Source organism: Saccopteryx leptura, chromosome 3 (genome assembly GCF_036850995.1).
Source record: "Saccopteryx leptura isolate mSacLep1 chromosome 3, mSacLep1_pri_phased_curated, whole genome shotgun sequence".
Taxonomy (NCBI): Eukaryota; Metazoa; Chordata; class Mammalia; order Chiroptera; family Emballonuridae; genus Saccopteryx; species Saccopteryx leptura.
Window position 1 is genome coordinate 247,797,490 of NC_089505.1, and position 21,220 is coordinate 247,818,709.

Sequence of the window (21,220 nt, forward strand, 5' to 3'; positions counted from 1 at the left end):
TAATAACATGTTTGTCAGGACTTTATTAATCTCATTTAATGTTAATTTAAACCTAAAGTTTGAAATGACAACACAATCTCTTTAGTCTTATCACTGTTAAATCATGTAATATAAACTGATTTGATCTATAGTTTAACTGAACCTTCTCCACTTCCCTAAAACTCATAGACTTTTACCCCAGTTCCAAATATTAGTTGTAGCCAAGGGCATCAAAGCATTTTCCTCCTCATCCTGCCTCTTCCTGAGTAAACAAATGGTAACTGGGATGCCCCCTCCCCTATGTGGGTTCCATCCCATACCTGTGGGTCCAATCTGCTCTGTAAGCCTGGGCTGGTCTTTTAACTAAAGCCAGGGAAAGTTGGGACATCCTCTGGCCTGAGGCTGCTGAAAAATGCTGCCAGTGTGCCGTAAATGCAAGCCAGTCTCAATTTGCAGTAAGATTTTTCTCTTACCTTTACTACATTTCACAACTGTTCAGACAGATTTCTCCATCAATTATAAACCAGTGATGTTTTTCTCTAAAAACTAAGATGTTGCTACATCTTCAAATCATTAAAAGTCATGGTATTCCCTCCAAAGAGATGGTCTTTTCTAGTGGCTATAGTTTAGTTCAGGATCTCTGCATAAGACAAAATGAACAGGAATTTGGGCTTGAATTCATCAGCAAATATCTTGGCACACTGTTCTAGGATGCCATCTGCAGATGTTAATGATCTAGCTTGGGTCCTCTAATAGCCCTCAACCTCCCTTTGGCTCCACCAAATGCTTTTTATTTTTCTTGTAGATTCTTTATTATTTCTCTTGAGTGATAAAAATTCACAGGCAACATTGCTGATTCTTTTTCAAACAGTTAAATGTAGAAATTATTAGTCTTTCATTCCTCCTTGTGGACATTTAGGGACATGACCTTCTGCTCCATTTTGATTTCGAAGAACTTCTTTCCACTTCTTTCTATTTCCAGGACTGTGTAAATGGAAACAAGTTCTAGAAGAGTTGATAATAATACTGAAAAGCAGAGGGAATAATAAATAGTCCTGTCAAACATGAGTCCTGAAATCACTTTCTGCCTGGAGGAACTTGCATTCTAGAGACTGCTGTCTGCCTCATTATCTCTTATTTGTTACATCCAAAGCAGTTGTTATAAGACTTTTCTGTCACTGTTCCCTTGCACTGGAAGACGAATTTGCTTTCTACTAAAAACAAAACTAGCTGTGAACAGACTTAAGTTTTCTTATTTTTTCAGCCTTAAACCAATATGCATATCCATTCTTCTTTCCTGCTTGCTTTCTAAGACCAGTCCCTGTAACAGTGCCTTGAATCTCCACCTCTCCTACCTACGGACTTTGTTTCATTGAGGATTGCAGCCTTAAAGCTTTCTTCTTCTGGCTGGCTTCTTCCACTCTCCAGTGCTCTGATCTGTCCCATCCTAAAAGTTCCTTTCCTCGATGCTGTTTCTGTTCAGCACAAACTGTTCTGAAAGAGTAATCGCTAGTCACTGGCTCTACATAGTCAATTCACATTCATTGCAAGTCCAATTTCATTCTCACCTCCTTTACATCCCTTTTCTGAAACTGTTCTTGCATAGACTTCTGGCCACTTTCCCAATGCCAGTTGCAGTGGTGACCTTTCTACCTTTGGTCTACCTTCTAAGACAATAGTCATTCTTAATCTTTTGCTCAGAGGAAAGTTCAAGTGAGTTTTAACCCTGATGTTCAGGGTTCAGTGTGTTCATTTGATATTAAGAGGTTTCCTTTTGTTTTGGTATGTTGATTTCAGATTGAAAGAGACTTTACGTAGTACTTTAAACAGTGGACTCTCCATTAGTGTGGTTATAGTTAGTATTCTGTGGTCCAAACTGCCAAATTGGTGTGGCAACTCTTACAGAACCACATTTTCCACACCCTCCCTCACGTTTTTTATTAAATAAAAGTAAAATAATTTATTGAAACTAATTAATGTATTTGTGCAAATATCCTATTACCAATCTAGCTCACTTTTTGCTCACTTATGACCTCGGATTTTGAACATCATCATTACATAGATTTGCCTCTATGAATGTTGAAATAACGATAACAGGGTGAGGAGCAACTTCTAGTGCCTCACTGGGTCCTGACACAAAATTAATTTCACAAGTAGCCTGAGAGATCTCATGCTTTTCCAGCCAGAGAGCTGGAAACATGACTCATCTTATTTCTGTCCCAGCTGGTTGGCTTGAAAGGCTTAATTACAAGCAAAATGCTTAAGTCTGAATGCCATTATAGTCCCTTCAGAACTCTGTAAAGCAGTTATTTTCATATAGTTCCTAAAGGGAGTAAAACAGTATGAGCAGTTTTAAAGTCAAGTTGAATTCACTTTTGTCCCTACAACTAGGAAAAAACATCAGTTTCACTTTTCTGAATTAAAAATTCACATGTTTAACTAGTTCATGCTGTGTCTCCCCTCTTAGCCCCTCTGCAGTCTTTCTGGAGATGTGAGTCTTTGCTTCTGTTTTTCATGGATCACTAATGCAGTGAGCAGCTAGTCACCTGTGTCCATTTGGTTCCAGAGTGTAGTACAAGAGAGTGCTGTGGTTTAGTAGGGTTTTAGAATTGCTTTTGAAGATTTGGCCATGAATCTCAGAGATCACTGGGAATCTGCTCTTGACCCTGCTCCTTAATCTCTGTGTACTTAAATTATCTGGGCTAACAGAACTGACTGGCATATTCTGTCTCTGTCCATGTCTGTAACTGATAATATTTCATCTCTTCTTTACAGAGGGACTTGTCGGGACACAAGAACATTGTGGGTTACATTGATTCTAGTATCAACAATGTGAGTAGTGGTGATGTGTGGGAAGTGCTCATTCTGATGGACTTCTGTAGGGGTGAGTATACGGACCATACCTTAAGCTCTCACACAGTAGCACTTTTATTGTCAAGAGCATGGTGTTTGTTTCAGTAATTGCACTGTACCCTAATGTATTTTGTTCAGGTTTTAAAGACTGGGAAACTAAGAGGCTAAAAGATAGAGTCTGCTGTCATCTCTTGGTTATTCTCATAATAGCAAGGACCAGTGGTACAAACAGTTCAAAGTGGTGGATAATACAAAAAACATCATTTTTGTTAGTTTTAGGAAGTTTTGATGTTTGTATGAATGAGAATGTATCAGAATGAGAATGAATGTGTTCTTTGTGATGCTTTAAAACAAAATTTGAAGATACATAATAAAGGCCCAGTGATGAACCAGAGAAATAGTTCAGCTTCCCCACTCCCTCACTTGTGTGTTCTGTTCTCCACCCACACCACCATCCTTGTGATGGGGTGTGAGAAGCCTTTAGTCTAGTGAAAATGACTTTCCTCTCCTTCCTTGAGAGCTGTAATTGTTAGTAAGGCTACATGCTGCTCTTAACAGTGGAGTTACATAGTTGAAAGCACAGAGTTTCAAGCAATATTTATCTTGGGAAATCCAGACTGTGGCATGAATTTACTCAGAGTTGACTGTATTTCATATAGCCATTGTTTGGAGGTTTGACTTTTTTGGTGTAAGCAGCTTCCACTTATAAGTGTGGGTCACTGTCTCACTGGTTTGTAATCACCCTTACTTCCACTAACACTTTCCTTGCCTTAAGACAGTGGTTTTTGTTTTTTTTTTATTTTTATTTATTTATTATTATTTTTTACAGAGGCAGAGAGAGAGAGGGATAGATAGGGACAGACAGATTGGAATGGAGAGAGATGAGAAGCATCAATCATCAATTATTTATTTTGACACCTTAGTTGTTCATTGATTGTTTTCTCATATGTGCCTTGGCCGTGGGCCTTCAGCAGATGGAGTAACCCCTTGCTCAAGCCAGCAACCTTGAGTCCAAGCTGGTGAGCTTTTTTTGCTCAAGCCAGATGAGCTCACGCTCAAGCTGGCGACCTCGGGTCTCGAACCTGGGTCTTCCACATCCCAGTCAGACACTCTATCCACTGCACCACCGCCTGGTCAGGCAAGACAGTGGTTTTAACCACCGGTCTGCCGACCCATGCAGGTCTGCTAGAAATTTTGTGCTGGTCCATGGTCAAGTGTTTAAAAACTACTGTCTTAAGAGACTGTCCATAAACTTAAAATATGTTGATAATACCAAAAATGTGATGTTAATCAATAACTTAGCCTTTACTATAATACCTGTTAATCTGATTTTTAAAATGCTACCAAGTTTGAACTTGACAGGTTGTTTCCTCCTGCCCATCCCATTTTGGACAGTAAAATGTTTAGTGATGAGACAGTAGGAGCATCTGGGGATCTAGATGATTTTGTAAATGAAGCTGTTAGCTTTTTGATATTGGAGATTAAATATTGGTGTAACATTTCTACAAACCAGTAGTGAAGCCAGTAAGACCAGACTGTTCCTAAAGTATGACTATAAAACTGTCTTCTTCCTTCTCCTGAGGTCTATTGTGCAATTGGATTTTTACTGAAAAATATAGCAAGTTGAACCTGTGGCCCTGTCTCATACACAGCGAGGACAGTATAACCAGGCAACTAGAGCTGGACCATATTGTCAGTGCTACTAATCTTGAAGACATCATGATAATGAGGGCAGCACATGTCTGGGGTGCTTATAAAATAGGGAAACTGTTTTAGACACATTAGAGGATGCACTGGATTGTAAAAAAGCAAATGCCAGCCTGGGAGTCAAGACCCTGGGTTTTAGTCCTGGCTTAGCCAGTGATCAGCTCTGTTTCCTTCATCCAGGTTGCTTATGGAGAACCATTATTCTTATGGGTAAGTGACAAATCTGAATGTTTATAACCTCTCCTATGCTCTTCACTCCTCTCAGGAGGCCAGGTGGTCAACCTGATGAACCAACGCCTGCAAACAGGTTTTACAGAGAATGAAGTGCTGCAGATATTCTGTGACACCTGTGAAGCTGTTGCCCGCCTCCATCAGTGCAAAACGCCCATTATTCACCGTGACCTGAAGGTAACAGACCACACTGATTGTTTGTTCTTACAGAGTATTTTCTTTCCTTTTTTTTTTTTTTGACAAAGACAGAGAGAGGGTCAAAGAGAGGGACAGATAGGAACAGATAGGAAGGGAGAGAGATGAGAAGCATCAGTTCTTCATTGTAGCACCTTAGTTATTTATTGATTACTCTCTCATATGTGTCTTGATCGGGGCCTACAGTAGAGCGAATGACCCCTTGCTCAAGCCAGCGACCTTGGGCTTTAAGCCAGCGACCTTTGGGCTCAAACCAGCAACCATGGGATCATGTCTGTGATCCCACGCTCAAGCTAGTGACCCCGCTCTCAAGCTGGTATGCACGCACGCAAGCCGGATGAGCCCGTGCTCAATCTGGCAACCTCAGAGTTTCGAACCTGGGTCCTCCGTGTCCCAGTTTGACACTCTATCCACTGTGCCACCACCTGGTCAAGCTTACAGAGTATTTTCTATCTTCCCCAGCAATCAGTGGATACTAAAGGGGTGTGAGAGAAGTTTAAGGTATGGTCCCAAATTCTGAGCTTGTGTTCTACTTGGGGAGAGGAAGTACCAAGGAAGAAAAGGTATAACAGTACAGTACAGTTTTCAGTGTTATTACTTAAGTAGTTTTCAGAAATTCTTTATAATCATCAAATGCTTGAACACATATTGTTTTTGTTTTTCCCGATACACTCCCAAATTTGCTTTTTCAAGGTCATGAAAAATAATATCTAATTTAAATAGTTTATTAACAATAATGCTTGGTCTTTAAAGTCTCTTTTCTATTTTGCAAAATCTATTAATTGATAACTTTTAAAACTTGTTCTACTAATTATCATCCCCTTGCCCTGGGCCTGTTATGTTGTAGTTGCTTGACAATGTTTGTTGGATGGAATTGGCACCGGTTAGGATTCGCTAGCATTTATAGAGCACCAATGTGTGCCATGTGCTCTACCTGACATTTTATGACACTCTATATTTGGAGGAAGACATTCTTCTTTACACTTTATAGTTGAGAAAACAGGAGCAGAGAGGCTACCCGACTTTCCTAAGGTTGTATAACTAGGAAGGAGCAGTACCAGCATTTGAATCTAGCTCTTCTAAATTGCAGTTCCTTTTTATTTATACCTGTGTTGTGAGACATGTGCTTCCTAGCTGATAACGTGTACCAGCATCCCCTACTGTGTTCTTTCGACGCAGACTGCTGGTTTCACAGCGAATCTATTGGGCTATAATTTTGGTGGTGTTAAAGAGGCCCAGAATTCATATCTTAAAAAGTGCCGCAAGTGGTCTTTGTACATTCTAAAGTTTGAGGATCACAGTTCACATACCATCAATTCACTCTTTTAAAGTGTACAATTCAGTGGCTTTTAGTGTATTTACAAGGCTGTACAACCATCCCCACTATCTAATTTCAGTACATTTTATCACCCAAAACAGAAATCCCCTATCAGTTGGCAATCACACTTTATTCTCCAGCTCTCTAACCCTTGGCAACCACTAATCTACTTTCTGTTGCCTGTTTTAGACATTTCATGTAAATGGGACCTGGGCATTTATGGTTCACTGGTCGAATTCTCGCCTGCCTTATAAAGGGGCTCATACTATATGACCTCTTGTATCTGACTTCTTTCACCCAGAATAATGTTTGCAAGGTTCATCTATGTTGTAGTGTATTTTCTTTTCATGGCGGAATATTCCATCATGTGGATATACTGCATTTTGCTTATCTATTCATCAGTTGGTGGAAGTGAATTGTTTCTACTATAGCTATTATAAACAAAGCTACAGTGAACAGCCATCTGCTAATTTTCATGTAGGCATATGCTTTTAGTTCTCTTGGGTTTACACCTGGTGTGGAATTAGTAACTGTGTTTAACCTTTTGACAAATTGCCAAACTGTTTTCCAAAGTGGCTGCCCCATTTTATATCTCATCAGCAATATACGAAAGCTCTTAATTTCTCCACATCCTTACCAATACTTATTATGGTCCTTTTTTATTTTATCCATCTGTAGTGAGTGTGAAGTGGTACACACATACTAGCATTTCTGTACGAACACAGTTAGCTTTCAGGAAGATATAGGTGTATAGCTCCAAAAGCCTTAGACAGCCTTCTCTAGTATAGAAACAGGAGAATACTTCTTAGTAAATATTATGAGCCTCGCATAGTATGAATACATAATTCTGCACAGATAAAATATGGTTCCTACTCTCAAATATTTAAAGTATTGAGAGGATGTAATATTTAGACTTGAAACAAATAGATGAATTATAAAACTTTATATAACAAAATGATGAATAGATGAAAACAAGTGGCTTAATATATGATCAGATAGTGAGGTCATGGAAACTGATTGAAATCTTCTAGAAAAGTGGAATTTTGAAGTACTAGTGGGATATGGGTGATCACAGAAGATGAAGGACATTTCAGGCAGAGAATGGAGTCTGAGGGCAGCTTCAGGAAGGGAGCCTCAGGCATTTGGGGATGCAGAGGGAGTGAAGGGCCCAGTGCCTGGCAGGTTGCAGACCAGGCTAGAGGCCACTGCTCTGAGTATGTATTAACATTTAATTCAATTGTTGCCTTTAACAATGAGTGAAATCCTCAGGCCTGTTAGCATGTATTTTGAAATAAGCAATGGTGCCAACATTTTAGGAGCTGACCTCTGTCCCTGCTCCCTGCCTTGGAGAAGAGTTTGTGAGGGGGAAATAAATAGGGGAGAAGCATGGCAGGGCCGCACCAGCACTGGTCTGTGAGTGTGGGAACTTTCTCTGTGACCTGTATGAGCCCCGGCCTCCCTGGAGCCTCATTCTCTCCCCATGTCAAATGGGTTTCAGTTTCACACCTGAACTCTGATTCTGCGCCACTAGTGTGCCTTGCACTGATGGAGTAGTAAGTGCTCTCTGAGAAGTGAACATGGCAGTGTCCTTCATAATGCCGGGTGCAAAGGACACTTCCCAGTCCCTGTCTTTTTCTCCTTCCGTAGCCTCTGACTGCGTTATGACTGTCTCCTCCCTTGAACTCTGTAGAGTGTGCTCCACCAGGCTCCTCCTCAGGCTCTTTGTTTGCTCCTCTAAACACTTAGCCCTTGAGCCTTAGTTTCCTCGCCCATGAGGTAGAGACAGCAGTGCCAGCTTTGTTAGGCTTGTGGTAAGGTTAAATGAGAGCGTGCATGTCACTCTCTAGGCACATTCATGGTACTAGATCCTGAGAGGGCACAGAGGTGAGAGCAAGGGGAGGGGCAGAGATGGCCTTCAAGCGTTCTTTAGAGGCTGCTATTCCTGTGTTCTTAAACAAAATCTTCCTTTATTTTAACTTTTAAAACATTTATTAGATTAAATGAAGCCAAAATGATTATCATTTTATACCCATAAATAATACCTACCCAGGTTATGTATTCCTAGCATATTAATGCCATATGGTGTTCATAGTGCTGCTTTGAGGTGGTAGGTAAGCATCATCCAGTGATGGGAGCCTAAGGTACAGAACCCAGTGTCTTACCTGGGGACACAGAGTAGATCAGTGCTGGGGCTCAGACAGCAGGAGCCCCAGACTCTTCCTTCACTGCTCTGAGAAACCCATGAGATGTCTCAGTAGGGGGAAGTGAGCCAGCTGGAATAGGGAGGATGAGGCCTGGGCATGAGCAAGAGGCTGCCATGCTCGTTCCCCAGCCTGCCCTCAGCCTGTCCCCGTCTTCAGAGTACCTGAGAGTCAGCGCAGCACTGGAAGCACACTGTTGGGCCCTACTGTAGTTGCATTTTAATTGATATTGAAGACCATCTAGCATGCTGCCAGGTAGCTAGTAGTGGTTCAGGGGGCTTTGTTTCCCTTTTTCTTCTATCTTGGAAATATGGAGTGTAACTAGAGGCCCCTAGGAAGAGGTCTACAATGTGCTTGTTTTAGAGGAGTCCTGTTGCTGTTGATTTTAGTCATTGGCTACTGCTTGTCTTGATTGACACTTTGCACAACTCTCCAAATCTTACCCTTGCTGCCATCTAAATGCTTTCATTAGCATGTTAGATTTTATCGATTTCTGCTAGTATGTGCATTGTGGGCAGTCACGTGTGCCTGCCACACCACCAGATTCCTAAGGTATTAGTGAAGTCCCTATGTACCTCTTGTTTGCCTTGGCTGTGTTGTTATATAACATAGCCTGAGCCACTCTGAGCTCTTTGTCACTGCTGGAATGAGCCATCAGAGTCCTAGTGGTAGCCAAAGCCAAAATGTTCTTTATTTTCTTACTACCCAGAGAAAGTGCTGGTTGCTGGTCTTCTAGTTGCTTCTCTGCAAGCAGGATTTACATTTGGTGAGGAGATACCATTGTGAATGAAGTCAGTGAGACATGGGAAAGAGCATAGGCCAGGCCAGCTGTGGACCCCTTTGTTGAGTCAGTGTTTCCCTGCATGGGGGTCTGCTTATACACATGCAGAGATGCGGTAAACCCCCCTTGTTCTGCGTGGTCTTTGTTTCAAATTACATATAGGCAATACACAGAAATCAGTCCTGGTCCTTAAGCAGCTTATATTCTAAAAATAACCGTAGCAGAAGTTCTATTCTCTGTTGAAGATCCTTCCTCAAATACATTATTTTAACATTTAAATTTTTCTCCCAGTTTAAAACTTTTATTTCTCTGAGGGAAGATAGAGATTATTATTACAGATTATGGAGTCATAGACCTGGGAAGATCACCTCTCCTTTGACTAATCAGGTCACCTCTGTTCAGAAAGGTTGTGACTTGCACAGCTAAGTCAGTGATCAAAATAGAGGCTGAGGTTTTTTACTCCTGTTTTAGTTTTTGTTTGTTTGATTTTTTTGTATTGTACCATGCAGTTTTCCAAGTACATGAGGAAGGGGAAAAGGATGGCGGTGGAGTGGGTGAAAGCTATACTCACCTCCTCCCAAGACCAAACTGCAATTACAACTAAATTATAGAACAATCATCCTGAATAGCCAACTGAAGAATAGTTGATAAGAAGCCTTACAACCAAGGATTTACAGAAGAAACTATGTGAGACTGATAGAAAGGGCAGAAATGCAAAAAGAGCTGGCCCCTCTCCTACTCTGGTGGCTGAGGTTCTAGTAGAGAAAGATCTCAGTTGTAGGGGGATTCCCCCTGAGAAGCATGGGTCCTAAATCCCAAGCCAGGCTCCCTAGCCTAGAGCAGCAGAGCCTGGAATAGGCGCATACATAACATTCAACTGTGAAAAGCAGAGACTGAGCAGGGAGAGGTGGCTAGAGACACTGGCACTGTCTTAAAGAGCCAACACACAAAATTTTGTTTCCAGGCACTCACCTTGGACTCTGGTGGAGGGAGAGCAGAGCAGAATAGAACTATGTGAGGAGAGTCTGGGCTTTGTAGTTCTGGGGAGAGACATAGGGTGACATCTACCCGGATCCCTGTGCTGAGTCATTCTCCAATACCACAGACACCATCTTTCTTTTTTCTTTCCTTTCCTTCCCTTTCCTTCCCTTTCCTTCCCTTCCCTTCCCTTCCCTTCCCTTTCCTTCCCTTTCCTTCCCTTCCCTTCCCTTCCCTTCCCTTCCCTTCCCTTCCCTTCCCTTCCCTTCCCTTCCCTTCCCTTCCCTTCCCTTCCCTTCCCTTCCCTTCCCTTCCCTTCCCTTCCCTTCCCTTCCCTTTCCTTCCTTCCTTCCTTCCTTCCTTCCTTCTTTCTTTCTTTCTTTCTTTTTTCCCTCCCTTCCTTCCTTCCTTCCTTCCTACCAAGTGCAAGGTGGGGAGACAAAAGACAGACTCCCACGTGTGCCCCTACTGGGATCCACCATCTGCCTACCTGGGCCATTGCTTTGTTGCTTGGCAACTGACCCATTTTAGTGCCTGAGGCAAGGCCATGGAGCCATCCTCAGTGCCCGGGGCCAACTTTGCTTGAAGCATTGGAACCATGGCTGCAGAACGAAAAGAGGAAGAGATAGATGGGGGTGGGGAGAAGTGGAGAAGCATATCCTCGCTTCTGTGTGCCCCGATCAGTAATCGAACTTGGGACTTCCACACATTGGTTGGACGCTCTACCACTGAGCCAACTGGCAAGGGCTGACACCATCTTTCTTGAGTGGAAGATTCCACTCTGTGTGGCATTAGCCTGGGGGAAAGCAGTTGCTTCACCTGCCCCTTAAGCCCTGCTAGAGTCAGCTCCCTTGGCTAGGGTGTAGAGGTCTGGACAGAATCAGGAAGTGTCAGTGATTCAGTTGTCTGTCTTTGGGGCAGGGCCATTCTGCCTACTTCCCCATGAACCTGACTGACATTTCCCCCTTACAGGAGATCTAATAGAACCTCTAGGCTTCTGGCAGACCCACCCTTCTGGTACCAGAAGCCCTACCTGTTTGATTCCTAGTGGTTCTGCCCTGATGAAGTCTGGAAAAAATCTGGGTCAGACTGAGTTGTGTGGTTGTCGATTGAGGGCCACACCCACCACCTTCTCTGAAGCCTGACTGGCACCTCCCCATCACAGGACATCCTCTACCCCCGTCCTCCCAACGCCAGAGGCTCTATCAATGATTGAGCCTAACAGGCAGCTGGCGACAGACCTTGGGGTACCTTGGGACTTTTGCTCACCTACCCCTGGGCCTGGTGCTGGTAAATACTAGCCTTGATGCACAACTTGGTCCTTCCTCTGTACACCAAAGCTGAGCAGAGGCGGCCACAAACTGTGGTTTGCTTGTCGCTCCAAATAGGTATTTTTGTTTTCTTTTTTTCTAATTATTATTAAGTAGAGGTGGGGAGGCAGAGACAGACCATATCCTGACTGGGATCCACCTGGCAAGCCCCCTGTGGAGCGATGCTCTACCCATCTAGGGCTGTTGCTCCATTGCTTAGCAACTGAGCCATCTCAGCGCCTGAGGCAAGGCCATGGAGCCATCCTCAGTGCCCCGGGCCAACTTGCTTCAACCATTTGAGCCATGGCTGTAGGAGGAGAAGAAAGAGGAGAGAGGAGAGGAAGGAGTGGAGAAGCAGATGGTCGCTTCTTCTGTGTTCCCTAACTGGGAATCAGACCTGGGACTTCCACATACTGGGCCAATGTTCTACTGCTGAGCCAACCGACCAGGGCCCAAACAGGTTTTAACACTCGATTGAGTTGCTGAGTGGGTCTCGGTCGAGGTGCATACAGGAATCTGTCTCTCTATCTCCCCTTGCCTCATTAAATAATTAAAAAGAAAAAAAGAAATTGACACCTGATTGAATCAACAAGGAAACAATGGCCTTAAGTGACTTACTATATCAAATGGATTTAATTGATGTCATCAGAGCATTTTACCCCAAAGCTGCAGAATATACATTCTTTTCAAGTGCACATGGAACATATTCTAGGATAGACCACATGTTAGGACACAAAACAAGTCTCAATAAATTTAAGAAGATTGAAATTGTATCAAACATCTTCTCTGACCATAATGGTAGGAAACTAAAAATCACTCAGAAGAAAAAAAAAGAAAACACACAAAGACAGGAAGGCTAAATAATGTTACTAAACATTGAATGGGTTAACAATAAGATCAAGAAAGAAATCAAAAGATACCTGAGACAAATGAAAATGAAAACACAACAACCCAAAATCTATGGGATACAGCAAAAGCAGTCTTAAGAGGTAGCATTACAGGCCTACCTCAAGTATAGGAGAAATCTCAAGAAAAAATTGAACTTTATTCTTAAAGGAACTTGAAAAAGAATAATAAACAAAGCCCACAGTGAGTAGAAGGAAGGAAAAATAAAGGTCAGGGCAGAAATAAAATTGTAAAAAAAAAAAAAAAAGCAATACAAAAGATCTGTGAAACCAAGAGATGGTTCTTTGAAAAGATAAGATTGATAAGCTTTTAACCATACTCATCAAGAAAAAAGAGGAACCAAATAAATAAAATCAGAAATGAAAGAGAAGTAACAATTGACACCTAAGCATTGTAAAAAAAGATTATATGCCAACACATTTGACAATCTGGATGAAATAGTTAAATTCCTAGAAACATACAATCTTCCAAAATTAAATCAGGAAGAATCAGAAAATCTGAATAGACAGATTACAACTAGTGAAATTGAAGCAGTATTCAAAAAACTCTCAACAAACAAGTGTGCTGGACTGGATGGCTTCACAGGTAAATTCTGACATCTCACAGGTAAATTCAAACATTCAAAGAAGAACCAACATCTATCCTTTTTAAACTATTCCTAAAATTTCAAGAGGTGAGAAGACTCCCAAGCTTATTTTACAAGGCCAGCATTATGCAAATTCCAAAACCAGACAAAGACTCTACAAAAAAAAAATTGTAGGCCAATGTCCCAGACGAACATAGATACTAAAATACTCAACAGAATATTAGCAAACTGGGTTTTGCAATACATTAAAAAGATCATACAGCATGATCCAGTAGGGTTTATTCCAAGGACACAAGGTTGGTACAGTATTTGCTAATCAATAAATGTGGTACACCACCTAAAGAAAATGAAGGATAAAAACCACATGATCATATTAGTAGATGCAAAAAGAACATTTGATAAAATCCAGCACTCATTTATGATAAAAACCCTTAGCAAAGTGGGAAAAGAGGGAACATACCTCAACATAATAAAAACCATATATATATCAATCCCACAGTCAACATCATATTCAATTGATAACAACTACAAGCATTTCCTTTAAGATTGGAAGCAAGACAGGGTTGTCCACTTTCACCACTCTTATTCAGTATAGTATTGGAAGTCCTAGCCACATCAATCAGACAAAAAGAAGAAATAAAAGACATCCAGATTAGAAAAGAGGTCATAAAACTGTCATTATTTGAAGAACACATGGTACTGTATACAATGAACCTTAAAGACTCCACCAAAAAATCACTAAAACCAATAAATGAATTCAGTCAAGTAGCAGGATACAAAATAAACATTCAGAAATCAGTTGCATTTTTATACACTAGTAATGAACTATCAGAAAGAGAAACTGAGATAACAATCCCACTCACATTTCCTTCAAAAAGAATAAAATGCCTAGGAATAAATTTAACCAAGGATATCAAAGACCTGTACTCAAAAAATTACAAAAATCTGAGGAAAGAAGTTGAAAAAGATACAAATAAGTGGAAACATACACTATTTATGGATAGAAAGAAGTAACATTATTAAAATGTCCATACTACCCAAAGCAGCCTATAGATTCAACATAATTCCTATCAAGATACCAATGTTGGCCCTGGCCGGTTGGCTCAGCGGTAGAGCGTCGGCCTAGCGTGCGGAGGACCCGGGTTCGATTCCCGGCCAGGGCACACAGGAGAAGCGCCCATTTGCTTCTCCACCCCTCCGCCGCGCTTTCCTCTCTGTCTCTCTCTTCCCCTCCCGCAGCCAAGGCTCCATTGGAGCAAAGATGGCCCGGGCGCTGGGGATGGCTCTGTGGCCTCTGCCTCAGGCGCTAGAGTGGCTCTGGTCGCAACATGGCGACGCCCAGGATGGGCAGAGCATCGCCCCCTGGTGGGCAGAGCGTCGCCCCTGGTGGGCGTGCCGGGTGGATCCCGGTCGGGCGCATGCGGGAGTCTGTCTGACTGTCTCTCCCCGTTTCCAGCTTCAGAGAAATGAGAAAAAAAAAAAAAAAAGATACCAATGTTGTATTTTACAGAACTAGAAAGAAATTTAATATGCCAGCTGCATATGGCTAACATGGGGCATAGCTGACCCAAATCATGCGCTTCCCACACAGCCCTGAGGCATGTCATATACTTTTTTTTTTATTAAACTTTTTTTTTCTTTATTCATTTTTAGAGAGGAGAGAGAGAGAGGGAGAGAGGAGAGAGAGACAGAGAGAGAGAGACATAGAGAGAGAAGGGGGGAGTAGCTGGAAGTATCAACTCCCATATGTGCCTTGACCAGGCAAGCCCAGGGTTTCGAACCAGCAACCTCAGCATTTCCAGGTCGACGCTTTATCCACTGTGCCACCACAGGTCAGGCAATATTTTACAGAACTAGAACAGATATTCCAAATATTTATATGGAATCACAAAAGACCCTGAATAGCCTCAGCAATCTTGAGAAAGAAGAACAAAGTAGGAGAAATCACACTGCCTGTTATCAGGCTATACTCCAAGGCCATGGAAACCAAAACAGCCTAAAAACAGACATATAGATCAGTGGGACAGAATAGAGAGCCCAGAAATAAACCCATGCCTTTATAGTCAATTAATATTAGCTAAGGAGGCAAGAACATGCAATGGGATAAAGATAGTCTATTCAATAAATGGTGTTAGGAAAATTGGATAGATACATGCAAAAGATGAAAGTAAACCACCTTCTTACACCATATACAAGAATAAGCTGGAAATGGATTAAAGATTTAAATGTTAGACTCAAAACCATAAATATACTGTAAAAAAACATAGGCAGTAAAATCTTGGACATTTCCTGTAGCAGTATTATTTTTTCTGATGTATCTCCTCGGGCAAGGGAAACAAAAAATATAAACAAATAAACTACATCAAACTAAGAAGTTTTTGTACAGCAAAGGAAACTGTCAACAAAATGGAAAGACAGCCCACTGAATGGGAGGAGGGAAGTAGGTGAAAGCTATAACTCACCCCCTCCCAGGACTAAACTGAAATTACAACCCACTGAATGGCAGAACATGTTTGCCGATATATCTAATCAAGGCTTAATATCCAAAATTTATAAAACTTAACACCAAAAGAACCCAAACAATCCATTTAAGAAATGGGCAAAGGACCTGAATAGACACTTCTCCAAAGAGAACCTACAGATAGCCAATAGACACATGAAAAGTTGTTCAACATCACTAATCATCAGAGAAATGCAAATTAAAACCACAATGAGATACTACCTTAAGCCTGTCAAAATGGCTGTCATCAATACATCAACAAACAAGTGTTGTTGGGAATGTGGAGAAAAGGGAACACTTGTGTGTTGGTGGTAGGAATGCAGATTGGTATAGCCACTGTTGAAAGCAGTATGGAGTTACCTCAAAAAATTAAAAATGGAACTGCCTTATGATCCAGTGATTCTACTTCTGGGAACATATCCAAAGAAACCCGAAACACTAATTTGAAAGAATATATGCACCTCTATATTCATTGCAGTGTTATTTACAATAACCAAGATTTGGAGGCAGCCCAAGTTCCCATCAGTAGATGAGTGGATAAAAATGCAATGAACTACTACTCAGCTGTAAAAAAGAAGGAACTTTTACCTATTGCAACAGTGTGGTTGGACCTGGAGAATTTTATACTAAGTGAAATAAACCAGTCAGAGAAAGACAAGTACCATATGATTTCACTTATATGTGGAATCTAATGAACAAAATAAAACTTACAAACAAAATAGAAGCAGATTCATAGATACAGAGAACAGACTGACAGCTATCAGAGGAGATGGGGATCAGGAGGCTGGGGGAAAAAGATGAAGGGATCAAGAAAAAAAACTCGGTCTGACCTGTGGTGGCGCAGTGGATAAAGCCTCAACCTGGGAACACTGAGGTCGATGGTTCAAAATCCTGCACTTGTCTGGTCAAGGCACATATGGGAGTTGATGCTTCCTGCTCCTCCCCCCTTTCTCTCTCTCTCTCTAAAATGAATAAATTAAAAAAATAAAATCAGTAAGGTAACTCTTAAAAAAAAAAGAAAGCCAGATCATTGGCTTTAAAAAAGAAAAAACTCATAGGCACAGACAACAGTGTGGTCATTACCAGAGGGAAGGGAGTAGGGGGAGCTAGGAGACGGTAAAGAGGGATAAATGATGATAGAAGGAGACATGCCTTGGGTGGTGAACACACAATACCATATACAGATGGTGTATTACAGAATTGTATATAATTTTTTTAACCAATGTTACCCCAATAAATATAATTAAAAAAAGAAGATTAAGACTTAATAAATGCATTCAGATTGAAAAATCATGAATGTCCTCTTTTGTCAGAAAAGAGATTTGAATCTCATGAAGTACGATGTGTCCTGTTTTTAGAATTACAGGTTTGAAAACCTGCATTCATCCAATTCTCCATACTTTCTCCAGAAATTCTGTGACTGACATGCTTGAATGCCGTATCTGTTTGAAATGTCAAGATGAAGCGGTCAGTAGGAAGTGGCTTTCCAGACCTTTTAGCTAAAGCTATAAGCAGTTTGGTAGTGACAGTTTTAATAACACTCTTTAGCCAATGGTTTGGGAAGTAAGGAGAGCAGTATTAAACTCTCAGGAAGCTGAATGATTTGAGAATTGTGAGTATTGGCAACTGGGTTCATTGCCAAAAACAAAGTCACTATGCAAATATTCTGAAGCTTTGAGAAGATGGTGTCAATATCCAGTTGGTTCTTTTCCTTCCTAATCTCATTTAATCCCTCTTTGTCCTAACCTACACCTGGCTCTATTCACCTCACACTTGGACGATTGCACCTGCCCTCATTGTATCCTTTCCTTTTCTCCCTCATCTGTCACCATGCTGAGCTTCCTAAAACACTTCTTTTTATCTGCTGCTCTTAAAAATGCTGAGTAGCTCCCTAGTGGCCTTCTTCAGTTTGCCCTGTCTGTTTCTCTGGTCTTCTCTCCTGCTCTCTTCTCTTTTTCCAGCCTGGACTGCCTGTGTTCCTTAATTGCATAGTGCTCGTCAGTGCAGTGGGTGATGGTATAGTCCCAGCAGGCAGGCAGCCTGAGCCCAAAGCCTGCCCTTCCAGTCTTGTGGCCTCAGGTATGTTAGAAAGGGGCTCTGTTTTCTCATCTATTAAGTAGGGACAAAAAGGCTTTGTAAGAATTTCCTGAAATACTGTAGGTTGAAGTGTATGGGGGAGTGTCTAGCACATAGTAAGTGCTATTAGTTGCTGATACCATTGTTGTTATCACTCCTGCTCCTGTGGTGCCTTTGTTCCTGTTACTAGTTTCACTTATCTAAGGCCTTCACTCCTCCAAGGCCCAGCCTTATCTCATCTCCCCATTCATAAGAGCGCTAGCCCATTCTGTCCAGTCAAATGTTTCCAGTTTTCTTTGTAGTTTCAGTGACCAGCACAGAGCTGTTCCAGCGCAGAGGTCTCCTCTGTGCCTCAGATACCTCAAACATGCTCCCATCTCAGCACCATGCTGGCTGCTCTCTGCTTGGAATGCGCCTCCCTCAGGTGGTCCATGGCAGCTCCCTTCTTCATTTTGATCTCTGCTCCCTCATCAGAGAGACTTTCCCTGACTGTGCTAATTACAGTAGCATCCCTCTTCACCTTACATATGTTTAATCTGCTGGGTTTTTCATAACATTCATCACTACTGCAGAATTATTTTCTTATCCTCAACTGGACCCTGAGTTCCATGAGAGGATAAACTTTGATTTGTTCCCAGACTTATCCCCAGAAACTAGAAGAGTACTTGGCATGTAGTATGAGTTCAGATGCATTTCTTTAATAAATGGGAATAGGAAGTTATGTTTATATAGGTAAATTGATGGTTTGCATTCATGTACATTCTTTTACTTGCTTTATAACAACAGTGATAGAAACGTTATCAACTTTACTTTGCAGATGAGAAACAAGCCCAAAGAGCTTTAAAGCTTCATCCAAGGTCAAACATCTAAAGTAGTCCCTGAGGTCTTCTGAACCTTAAGTTCAGTGTGGTTGCCATACATGCTGCTCTCTGTTAAGTGTTTGGGTGAGGATGGTGGTGCTGTTGATGGAGGGAAGCTGCCAGCTTGAGCATGGAGGTTTTTACAGGTGTCTCAAGTTATAGGGATAGACTGCTGCCAAGTAATTTCACTTTTGTAATCTCATTTGTGTCTCCTTGCAAAGTAGCAGAGTAGAGATTGTTTTTACCTGCTTTGATATTTCTTTAATATTGATAAAGCTTTCTCCCCACTGATATTTCTGGCTCTCTTGTATAGTTTTGTACACACCCTAAGTTTACCTGGTTTTCTTGTTAGTTGTATATGATGTTATCTTTCTGGGAGGGAGACAAGCAGGGGTGAACTCGATTGGACATAGTACAACTCCTGAGTGCTGCCACTCTACAACTAATCAGAAATACCAGCCTAGTTTTTAAGGTAGCCCCCCCCCCCAATGTGCCTTATCTTTATTCTGTCCTTTGTCTATTAAATTCTTCTCCTTCATCCCAAACACCGATTCTGGTCCCTAGAACTATGTTGTTTGTGGTTTTTTGTTTTGTTTTTGTTGTTTTTTTTTACAGAGGCAGAGATAGACAGGGACGGAGAGAGATGAGAAGCATCAATCATCAGTTTCTCATTGCACGTTGCGACTTCTTAGTTGTTCATTGATTGCTCTCTCATATGTGCCTTGACCGTGGGCCTTCAGCAGACTGAGTAACCCCCTGCTGGAGCCAGCGACCTTGGGTCCAAGCTGGTGAGCTTTGCTCAAGCCAGATGAGCCCGCGCTCAAGCTGGCGACCTTGGGGTCTCGAACCTGGGTCTTCCGCATCCCAGTCCGACGCTCTATCCACTGTGCCACCACCTGGTCAGGCTATGTTGTTTGTGTTTTGACGTGAATTAACTTTTCAGTTTTCTAGATTATATATTACAGCATTAAAGCATAGAAACTGATTTGGGAAGGGACTGCACCCATATAGTAGGAGGAGCGTTCTTTCACATGAACTCTATAAGATGCATGAGACTGCCTGACTAGGCAGTGGCACAGTGGATAGAGCATTGGACTGGGATGCAGAGGACCCAGGTTCAAGACCCTATACTATAAAGTCGCCAGCTTGAGTGTGGGCTGGCTCATCTGGTTTGAGCAAAAGCTCACCAGCTTGGACCCAAGGTCGCTGGCTTGAGCAAGGGGTTACTCGGTCTGCTGTAGGCTCGCAGTCAAGGCACATATGAGAAAGCAATCAGTGAACAACTAAGGTCTTGCAACGAAAAACTGATGATTGATGCTTCTCATCTCTCTCCGTTCCTGTCTGTCTGTTCCTGTCTATCCCTCTCTTTGACTCTCTCTCTCTCTGTCCCTGTTAAAAAAAAAAAAAAGATGCATGAGACCAGGGAGGAAGATTATTGCAGAATGATGCTGCATAAGGGATCTACAGGTACCTATGTATGTAAAATACTAGACCAGTTATAATGTAATTATAGACTAGAGGTTAACAAACTTTTCTGTAAAGGACCAGTTAGTAAAATTTTAGGCTTGTTGGCCCTACAGTCTCTGTCTCAACTGCGCTCTGAAAGCAGCCATAGAATTAAAGATAGGAAGTGGCTTGGTTTGATATGAGGGTCTTACTTTGTTGACCCCTCCTAAAGTTTTGTGGATTTTGCAGGGTGGCCATGGAAGGTTTTACTGAAGAGTGGGACTTTAAGAATTACTAGGATTTGACTGGAGCAGAGCAATTGAATAAAAGGACAAACTAGGCAGTATAGGCATTCTTAGGAGCCACTGAACAAATCATCCTGACTAGTATTTATTCATTGGTTCCTCATTGACTAGATTCCCATTATAGGGGCATATCTGAACCCAAAGAACTAAGGTAACCCTGTTCTTTGGCTGGTACCCAGTCCCTTGGGGTATTATCGTTCCCCCTACCAGTGTTGGGAGGGTGGGCATGGGAACCTTGAACAATTGCTCTGTTTCTAAACTGCTTTCTGCCTGTCCCCTGGAGACTTAGATTGCCTCGGTGCATTCTCTGGCTTTATCACTGTGAATCTCATTCTCCCATCTGTAAATGGGGATATTATTATATTGTTATTATGAGGATTGTGTGAGATAATTCATGTAAAATGGTGATTATGGTAGTGCTCATAATAGTAAAAGTTCATTAAGTGGTAGCTGTTGTTCTTATAACCTCTGAATTAGATTGGAAATAATAGTGCTGCTTTTTTGGAATTATTTTAGATTCTTAAAGTGAGTGTTTGTTCAAGATGGTTTGACTGTTTTATTTTGTATAATTAGATTAAACTGATGGGCTTTTAAAAAAAAAAACGCTGTAGGTGGTAAAAATATTTGCCTGCCTAGCTTTGTCTATGGGGAGCAAGTCTCCCCTAAGACTTAATCACAAGAGCCAAGCATATCCACACAAATTAATGCTCATAGTTTACACTGCCTGTGTGGCTAAAAACCCCAAGGTTAAAATTCTAGATTAAAGTGATTATAGGTTATTAGTGCCCCAGGTGCAGAAATATATCTTTTATGGGAGAACAATAGACTTTAAACTCAGCCTTAAAGGCTTCCCACAGATTAATTCCAAGGAGGATGAGTTAGCAACAATGGCAAGGCACTGTACAACACCACCATGAGTGAGACTCAGTAGGAGTAAGAAACAACAAACTGTACAATCAATTTGCAGCGACATCTTTAGGTATGGGAT

At 41.6% G+C, this 21,220-nt stretch overlaps 1 protein-coding gene across 14 annotated transcripts in view; it reads left to right on the plus strand.

The window, feature by feature from the left end:
- AAK1 (AP2 associated kinase 1) overlaps nucleotides 1-21,220 on the plus strand; it is a 207,764-nt gene that overhangs the window by 119,321 nt on the left and 67,223 nt on the right. For all 14 annotated transcript variants that reach the window (XM_066378061.1, XM_066378066.1, XM_066378064.1 and 11 more), the window contains exons 4-5: nucleotides 2,755-2,863; nucleotides 4,805-4,947. In XM_066378061.1, coding sequence (XP_066234158.1) covers nucleotides 2,755-2,863; nucleotides 4,805-4,947 — 252 coding nt within the window. The remainder of the gene's footprint in view (nucleotides 1-2,754; nucleotides 2,864-4,804; nucleotides 4,948-21,220) is intronic.